Source organism: Magnolia sinica, chromosome 6 (assembly GCF_029962835.1).
Source record: "Magnolia sinica isolate HGM2019 chromosome 6, MsV1, whole genome shotgun sequence".
Taxonomy (NCBI): Eukaryota; Viridiplantae; Streptophyta; class Magnoliopsida; order Magnoliales; family Magnoliaceae; genus Magnolia; species Magnolia sinica.
In genome coordinates this window covers 19,973,992-19,984,000 of record NC_080578.1, presented here as the reverse complement: position 1 = coordinate 19,984,000, position 10,009 = coordinate 19,973,992, and the positions used below count along the sequence as shown (strand labels likewise).

Genomic DNA, 10,009 nt, shown 5'->3' with positions numbered 1-10,009 from the left:
TCTTTGGTCTGAAAGCTAAAGATCGGGCCGATTAAAATCTTAGATGGTCTAACCAATAGGGAACAGTTGATCTTGCATACTTCCCACCATTAAAACCGTCCAAATTGTATTTTGGGTCCACCGTGCCATCTATACACTATCGAATCTACTCATCTGATTCTAAAAATAAGGATGAATCGATCCACCGAGAATCATAATATTCCAAGACTTACATCGGCCACGAAGTCAATTTAAATTTCTTACCGATGATTTTACACGGTTACGTAAGGTGCGGCCCACATAAGTTTTGGACTATACTAATTCTTAGGATCCACGGTGAAAATATTACGGAAAACCTGATGAACGGAGTGGATCTGATGCATATTTCCCCCCCTACATGATGCCAGATCAGTTGTAGGCACGCCCCCCGTGACTACGGGCAGTCAGGCAATCAGCCAATCACAGACCTCCTTCGAGGTCCTAAGACAGCTCTGGAAGCCTATGCTCGTTTACGGAGCCTCTCCCAAACTCTCTTCGCAAGCGTAGAAAAAATTCTCTTCTTGTCATCTCCGATCTTCCATCTTTCCTACCTTTTAAAGACTTCTCAGGTTTTCGTTGCAGAGAAAAAAGAAAAGAAAAGAGAAGAAAGAAAAACAAAATCAGTTCTTCTTCTATTTTTCTTCTCGTTTTCGTTCTCTGTTTCTGTAAGCTATTTTCGAATTTTATGCTGTTTTTTTCTTTAAAAACTTCTAGATGATGTTTGCATGCCTCTGTAGTGATCTGTTTTCTTTTTGTTCATGGGTTGTATAGGTTGTTGATCTTGCATGGACTCGTAGTTCTTTTTTCTCAAAATTTCTGTCATGGGTTTTGCTATATTTGTGGAAATTCGTTGTTTTTTTTTTTGTTTTTTTTTTTTTTAATGAGATGATGATGTTTGTCATGTCGATTTTCGGGTTTCAAGCTCTATACTTGTGGGCGATAGGCAATGCATGTGAGAAATCATGTCTTGGTTTGATTATTTTCGTGGATGGTGTTCTTTTGAATGGAAGATTGCAATGCAGTTGGTTCTCTGAGTTCTTTCTTGTCTGAATTTGGTCCAATTTCAAGTTGAGGATGCGTCGTGTTTTCTTTGTATACACCTGAAACCGATTTCGACAATTGTAGTTCTGTATTGCAATGTGATTAGATGTGGGTTTGCCGAAGTACGGTTTTGAAGTGTTTGGGTGTGGATTAGGATATGAATCTTTATTTCTCGAGGGCTGTTTGGAATGTTCAGGAAACGTATACTGCGGTGTAAACCTTTGTGATGATGTGACTATAACAATGGCCAATGTCGGTGGGTGTTCTATATCATGGTCTGTTTTCGTGTCGGCAGGTGTCTGTTGAGGAAACAGATACCCTGGGAAAGAGACTGTCTCTAATTCTCTATCATGTTTCGGATTGGCACGCCAGTTATTACCTTGAAAAAATAAAAGACTGTTAAGTTGGAAAGGCTATCCAGGAGGAATCTGTTTCCTGGCCTTTCCAAACATCCAAATGCCTTTAAGGAGGGTTACTTAAGGAAATGGGTTCCTTTCCAGGATCTTTCCAGGTAGCCAAAGGACCTGCAAAGTTCTAAATGGGCCTTAAATTAATGATTCCTAATTAGAGAAATGCTGCTCTGTCAAAGGTGTGTGAAATTCCCTCCTCATGGTAATGTGGCAAACGTGTGTGGTGATTGGGATGTTATATGATGGGCTGCAGCATAGATGGCCTACTGGCCAAAAATTGCAGGGTTTGGACAACCCAGATCATCCAGGCCACTGATCAGATAACTGTCAGAGTTAAATCCCATCGATTTTGGGCCGTCAAACCAATGGTCCTGATGACCACACATTTGTGATGTTGTACTGTAATGGGGGAGTTGTGTAGAATTTAAAAGATGCAGATGCATGATGGTTTAATACTTTTCAATTAACTAACATACATTGCATGGGAATTGGACTGGAGACAAGCTGGCATTGTGCCGACAATTAATGTGGGGATTTCTTATTTTAAGAGATATTAGAATGTGCAGTTATTCTTGTAGTAGCATCTGAAAACTTGGTATTTTGCATTTCCTCAAAGTTAAAGAGGTTTGTATTATGCTAGACTACGATTAAAAAGTATATATTTTCATTTAACCTCACCCTTGAAGTTTATTGTGCAAAGAAGCTTTTTGGAGGGTTTGAGACTCATGTTATTTGAATTGGTATATTCTTTTCCAATGACACTATGCTCGGTCAAAAGCGAAGTGTCTTCTATGTTGCTTAATGCCCCTACTGCTACACCACAAGCTTTATCCGACTAATTGGGTTTGGCTCAAGGTATTCCGTAACGGTAACGGTGGCCGTAGTGGCGACCACCGTTATACGGGTTGTAACGGTCGTCACGGTCTCTCTCTCTCTCTCTCTCTCTCTCTCTCTCTCTCTCTCTCTTTCTCACATTAAAAAACCGAAAAACTTGTATCGGCCTCGTAATGGGCCGTTACAACCTTTATGGGGGCATAATGGGCCGTTACGGGAGATGTAATGGCCATTATTGGTTGTTTTTTCTGCAACAACTGTTACTACGATCCCATAACGTGTAACGGTTATCACTATTAACTTTACATAATGACTTTTATGACCTCATATCGGCTGTCACGGTACACATGGGTTGGCTTCATGAATCTTATTCCGCCAATCCACTCTATCAAGGATCATATCCTCAGTGACCATAGGTCATCAAGTCTTTTCTTATGACCTCCACCTATGTCCTCTTGGGCCTTCCCCTTGCCCCTTTACCACCTTCAACTTGAACCGGCTCCTAACCAGCACAATTCTTGGTCTCCATTGCACATGATAAAATTATTCAAGTCTACGTCCCCTCATCTTATTACTTATTGGTGCTACTCCTAAAATCAGATTAGATCTATTGTGCTTTTGGTCTTTTTTTTTTTTTTTTTAAAAATTTTAATTTTAAATTTTAATTTTTACTTTTCCTATCATGCACCTTTTTATTTATAGTGGGTTAGAACTGTTACTATTGTTTAAGATGGTACCTTAATCTTTCGTCCCTTTTCTTAGTGGCAAATACAAGATTAACGAATTGCTGCTTCTTCTTGGAGTTTCAAATATATGAAGTGGAGTTTCAAATATATGAAGTTCTAATGTATAAGTTGCAGAAATTTGCAGGCTATTACCAGCATGGACAATGGTAAAATAACTATTACCAGCATGGATAATGGTAATATTATAGAATCGAAGGCGTGGACTGTTCCATCAGGGCTCATGACTCGTATAAAGTTTGATATTTTGACTGAAGGAGAGATGGTAAGTGTTTTATTTATTTATTATTTTAGGTCTTTCTGAAAATTATTTGTTCCATAATTTGTACCCTGTTGTTTTTTTGGGTTTCTCTGTTCTCCCATTATGTATTAACTTGTCATGGATTAAGCTTGTCACGTACCAAAACAAGATTATTGCAAGAGTTATTACCATGTATCTTGTATTCATAGTGGTTGTTTGCAACATCGGTGTGGAATATTTATTATCAAGTGCTGTCACTAGGACAGTATATGGAATATGGAGTATGTGCATGAATGGTTAGATAGGTGGCGGTTGTGGACTTCTCCCCTGCTCTTAATCTTTTGGATTATTCTCAGATCAATATGAGTATAGCAGTAGTTTTCCTCAGCATGTGAGCAATATCCCATTGCTTTTGCTATTCTGATTCCATGCTTAATACATGTAAAAAGGTCTACTATGTGGTTCATTAGGTTCTTTTATGACATGTTGTCCTAAATGCTTCTCAATTCATTTATTCAAACTGCAGTCTAGTTCTGTAGTTGGAATCTTTGATATCGTGACCCGATATAACTTGGCTGTGCCATTCTACATGAGATTAGTATAAATGAGATGTGTTTAATGCAATCAACAGAGAATAATGGTAGCAATGGTTAAAGCAAAATTGTTCCAATTGAATTTATTGGCTGGCCTCTCAAATGAATTATATCCACAAGAGCTCAAAGTTCAACGCAGCTCTGAGACCCAAAAGAGCCTGGATTTACCTTGGATGACCACCACTCTTCGTGATAGAGTTTTCCATATGCATGTTGAACTATGTTATCTCCAATATGACCCTCAACTCCAAACACCCTAAGGGATCATTTGGACACACCGTCAAAATGCCGGTTCTTAGGAATGAGGGTTGCTGCAAAAGCTGATTCTCCAAAACCAATTGGCGAGTAGGCTTTTTAGAGCCTATTTCGACGAGTGGGGGATCAAACCGATGTTTGAGGGATGGTTTCCAAATGGTTGCAAAATCCTCGTTTCAGATCAAAATGAGGGTTTCTTTAAGAACCCCCATTTTGATGGTGCGCCCAAATGGGCCCTCAGATGGCAATTGATCTAAGATGGCAACTTGAAACCATTGAGTGAATTTACTTCCCACCTGAATTTTTCTTTGTTTCTTTTAGAACCATGATCTATCAATTAGACATACTTTTAAAAGATGAAATCAACCCCCTTTTGGTGAACTCTCGCTTTAGATCTATTTCAAGAAACACCGCTGGTAACATCTTCGACCAAGTTGTTTTGAGCCATGAGTCCAGAGCACACATGGTTATGCTTTGTTTGGTCCAACAATTGCTTCAATTCTGTATTTCTTTTCTCATGGTTTTGTGATTTTTGACATGCATTGTATCTAATAGAGTGGTCCAGTAATGTTAGCGTAGCTCAAGATTCAAGCACACTACAAATGTTTCTTTTCCCCTTGTTTTACTGCTGTGATTATTAATTTTTTTCATTGCCACTTCATTTAGACTGTAATGCTTTTTGGATAACTGTTTCAGAAAAAGTTCTCTGCCATAGTCATAGATGAGACCAATGACGTGACTGATCCTAGGTTAGGGATGCCAAACCTGTCTTCTCAATGTTCAACATGTGACTCGTGTGACATCAAAAACTGTGAGGGTGAGCCTAGGATGCTTTACAAAAAAGGCTTGTACGAGATACACCTGTTTGTTTTTATGGATGATTGAGCTCAAATACATTGAATTATCTGCAGGTCACTTCGGGATTTTCAAGCTTCCAGCAAACGTTTACCATCCATATTTCGTTTCAGAAATTGTACAGATTTTGAACAAAATGTGCCCTGGATGCAAGTCCATTCGGCAAGATAGGAAGATCAAGGTCAGGTACCTCTTTGCTCATACTAAATCTTTTGATGCTTGATTGATAAGATTTTAAGTTTTTGTCATTTTCCAATGTTAATTCATCTAGAACTCATGGGAACCACTTCTCTGTTTTTTCTCCTTTCGTGATGTGATGTTACAAGCAATTAAGATGTCAGCTAGGTTTAAAACCTAGATACTTGGCAGAATTGTAGTTTTGAGCTTATCTATGGTCTAGAGCCCTTCAGAATCATTGCCTTTAGGGAGAGCTTGATAAGTCGGGTACTCTAATTGCATGAGAAATTAGGAAAAAGGCACTTAGAAAGCAGCAACTTTATTTAGTGCAGAACATATGTTGAGGGTAGTTCTAGATCTGGGCCAAAGACGGACAAGGGATTTATTGAAACCATTGAATTCAGAACATGGTAAAGTGGCTCCTGGATGGGGAACTACCCCCTTCATGGCTGTTGCAATGGCTCTATTTGTGATATTATTTGTGGGATGAATTCGGCAATTTAATATCTGCGTGTCTGTGTGCATGCGCTTGTGTGTGTATATGTCTAATGTGTATGTTCATTCTATGATTTGGAAAAGAATCATGTTGGGTTAAATCAAAACAGAAATTAACCCACACTTTAAGTTTTTCTACCCAGTCAAAACCCCAAAATCAGCCCATTCCAGCCCATTAAGATCCCTAAAAATCAGCTCCATTCCAACCTATTAAACCCCCCTACAATAAGCCACATTCCAACCCATTAAAAAACCCCCAAATCAGCCCCATTCCAGCCCATTAAAACCCTGAAATCAGCCCCATTCCAGCCCATTAAAACCCTGAAATCAGCCCCATTCCAGCCCATTAAAACTAAAAAAATAAAAAATCAGTCCCATTCTAGCACCTTAGAAGGGAAAAAAGCCATATTTCATATTCCACTCCAAATTCAACTCCAAATTCAGTCTCCATTATAGTCTATTAAAAAGTCCAAAATCCCATACCAATAATAGCCCCAATCCAACCCTATTTCAATTCATTGAAGCCTTAGAATCTCAATCCATCCTGTCTATTACTTTCCGACACCACCCCCTGATACAATGTCCACCAATAGTGGTAACATATATTGAAGGAGGCTTACTGATCAACAACGAGACAATTGCATCACTAGGCTATTCGCAAAAGTAGCCAGCCTGGAAATTGTTATTGACCAACTACATGGAGAGCAACCTGATCCCATTGGAGATCTTGATGGTGACTCAAATCCACAACAAGGGTTCTAACCTGAACCTTCAGTGAATGAAATGGTACGGGTCCTCAGGAGTCTATTTATGACTTCATGCAACGGTTCTTTCTAGAGAGAGCATCTGACGCCTTGATAGAGACACCCAAGAAAGATGATATCACCAAGAAAGTGCAAGTTGAAGTTTTGGACTTCACAGGTCATCTTGATGTAAAGGATTTTGTCAATTGGATTACAACATTGGAAGGTTATTTTGTATGGTACAACATGGACGATGTCTAGCGAGTGGTCTTTATCAAGGTCAAGTTAAAGGGTCCAACAAAAATCTTGTGACGAAGAATTGATGACAACAATCTCATCATGGGTCATCCTGTTGTCACTAGGTGGGGTTGACATGAGAGAAAGCTGGAGAGTAAGTTTTTGCCGTTAAATTACATGGATATTGTTCTTTAGGAGCTCCTTACGTTCAAACAGGGAACTTTATTAGTGGATGACTACATTGAGAAGTTTAATGAGCTTTGTGTCCGTTGTAAGCTTGCAGAGATAGACCGCGTAACGGCTAACTACTATCGGGCAGGGCATGGATATTCTTCGTTAGGAGCTCATTGCATTCAAACAGGGAACTTTATTAGTGGATGACTACATTGAGAAGTTCAATGAACTTTTTGTGAGTTGTAAGCTTACAGAGATAGACTTCGTAACAGCTAACCACTATTGAGCATGGTTACGCCAAGAGATCCAGCGCGAGATAATCATGTATGATTTCGAGTCAGTCGATAATGTTCATCGGAAGGCTCGATGAGTTGAACAACAGCTGCAGCAACACTCTGATGTTTTGGCTCTCCGGTCGGGGAACCTTCTGGAAGAAAAGTTCCCGATGCACATCTTAATCCGACTCCACCACATGGCTACCAACCACCTCCCTACCATTTTCAGCCGCGCCCCCCAGTTGTAGACGCCGCTTGTGAGGCCACCACAACCCTTGTAGTGGCCTTCACCACAAAACTCATACTAAAGGCAACCAGTGCTGTAGGGGCATGACAATAGGGGGGTGAGGTCTTAACCCTAATTGTCCTCTCAAGCGAGAATGGTGAGGTGTTGATTGTTATTGTTGCGGGCAAATAAGGTACTTTTCTAATGAGTGTCCACAAGCCAGGAACCTCCATTATTGTAGTAATGAGGACCCCTACTACCTGGACAACCCTGAGTATTATGATGAGCACATCAAGATGGAACAACCCTATGCAGAGCAATCATCATAGCTCGATGACCCTCCTATTGAAACTGCGGTTGAAAGCCCTACTTTTATCATACGCCGCCTCCTTACCACCACTGAAGAGGAAGAGGAAAACTGGTGATGGATCACTATTTTCCATACGCGAGTAGAATGTCAGGGTAGTTTATGTAACATGATCATCAATGGTGGCAGTGCAATGAACATCATATCTCAAGCTGTGATTGATAAGCCCAAGTTGTCAATTGAAAGTCATACAAAACTATATAAGATTGTGTTGGTCGACGACACTGCCATCCCCATGACTCGAAGGTGTTTAGTGTCCTTTAAAATCAGCATATATGAGGACGATATTTGGTGTGACATAATTCCAACAAATATCATCCACATCTTTCTCAGTTGACCTTGGCTTTTTAATTGGAAGGTACAAATCGACGGTGAGGCCAACAAGCATACGTTCCTATGGCGAGATCATTGGATCTAGCTTCACCCATTATAGCCTACTTCACCTCCTTCATCTACGCCCCAATCATTGACATCAGTTGCTCTCTTTAACTCCCGTATTCTCCCAATGCGGAAGTTCGAGAAAAAGAGCAAGGAGAAAGGCATAATGTTCGCTCCAGTCACAAAACAGGTGTAGGAGCCTATTACTGATTAGGATGAACGTATTCCTAATGAAGTTAAATCCATGCTTCATGACTTCTAAGTTTGATTCCTGATGATCTGCTTGAGGAGTTGCCTTCGATGCAGGATATCTAGCATGTCATAGATTTTGTTTCTTTACCCATAGAGTTGAGACCAAATGCAGAAGTTAATAATTTCATTCACCATAAGCAGCAGGTGCATGAGGAGGTTTGACGCAATATCGCCGCAAGTAATGAAAGTTATAAGTAATATGTAGATGCAAGACGTTGTTTTGTCAAATTTGCAGAAGACGACATGGTTATGGCCAATAGTCGTCCTGAACAATTACCCGCTGAACCCTTGAAGAAGTTTTGTCTTTGCAATGCGGGACCCTTCAAATTATAAAGAAGATCAGTACTAACGCTTATGTTTTAGATCTCACACTAGAATACCTATTAGTCACACTTTCAATGTGGAAGATCATTCCATCTATTGTGGGCACCACATTGAAAATGATATCAAAGAACAAGTTATCACACTTCCAACCATTTTGCCACCTATAAATGTGGCCATTGATGTTCTTGACGACCAAATCGTCTCTACGCACCAAGGTGGTTACCAGAAGTTTCTCATCCAAGGACCTCTCTTTGATGCTACATGGATCATAACTAGTGTTTTAAATATCGATGATATCGGCCGATATATCCCACGATATATCTTGTATCCCACCAGTGCGATACGAAACGCACAAGTAGTGCGATATATCCCACATGTTCGATCTACTGAGCATTTTCGAATTTCGATAATTTTATTTTCTTTAAATCATATTAAATTAGTGTCAAATTGTTACAAATCCATGATTGTTCACATTTTGCATGGAAAATCATGGATTGGGAGTTTCGATTTCGAGATTTTGAGGAGATGGACCGAGTTGTGGAATTTTTTTTTTTTAAACTCAAAATTTCTCACAAATCGTTTGCAATCTGTGTCTAAGCATCAATCAAACATGTAACCTAATCTAGTGATTCTTCTTTTCCTTTTGAATATATTGCTTGTGTTTCCACATGTCTTCTTGCATTTATAAATTATATGAATATACATTGAATATACTTGCATCAATTCAGTTAAACACCGCATAGATTAGGACCCCATACAAAGAAAACTATTGTGTACTTGATTTTTATAATATTTTGATTTATAAGTGTGAATTAATGTCTTTTTTAACAATCACGGAAGTTTCATTGAAAAATTCAACCAATTTCCCAATGTTTCCCCATGTTTCCAACAACAGCAATACATTACACGATATAACCGATATATCTCATGCGATAATCGATACATATCAGTATCCCAAGAATGTGATACGTAACGTGATACTGATATTTCGAACACTGATCATAACTACAGACTTCTAATGTCTAAATCAGCTCTTAAACTTGCTGGAGTCGAGTTCTTTCAAGCCGGGGAGAACCGATGCAAGTTTGATGGGCCTAAAATCCATAGGCCAGGCCCAACCCCAAGCCTTGCAACTGGCCCATCAATAAAGGGGTCCAAGCTTCCTGATTAAGCAACTAATTATGCAGTAATCAATCGGTAAAATCTTCTTAAATGCATTCTTATCTCTTAGGGACCTCTTTATAGTTTTTCATTTTTTGTAATAAGTCATTGGTTGTTAGTGACATTATGAGTCTTCCTTATATGTATGTCTCAAAGCTTATATAAGGGCTTGGCATGAATAGTATGAAGGCACCTTTTGAATTGAATCAA

General features: G+C 39.3%; 1 protein-coding gene across 4 annotated transcripts in view; it reads left to right on the top strand.

Moving 5' to 3' along the window:
• Positions 1-478: 478 nt before the first annotated feature.
• Positions 479-10,009, top strand: part of LOC131248472 (DNA-directed RNA polymerase IV subunit 1) — a 50,578-nt gene continuing 41,047 nt past the window's right edge. The window contains exons 1-4 of one of the 4 annotated variants that reach the window (XM_058248750.1): positions 479-683; positions 3,174-3,311; positions 4,832-4,952; positions 5,047-5,171. In XM_058248750.1, the coding sequence (XP_058104733.1) occupies positions 3,186-3,311; positions 4,832-4,952; positions 5,047-5,171 (372 nt within the window). In that variant the 5' untranslated portion in view covers positions 479-683; positions 3,174-3,185. Of the gene's footprint in view, positions 684-3,163; positions 3,312-4,831; positions 4,953-5,045; positions 5,177-10,009 lie in introns of those variants that run through there. The other 3 variants (XM_058248749.1, XM_058248752.1, XM_058248751.1) reach the window with 3 other exon arrangements.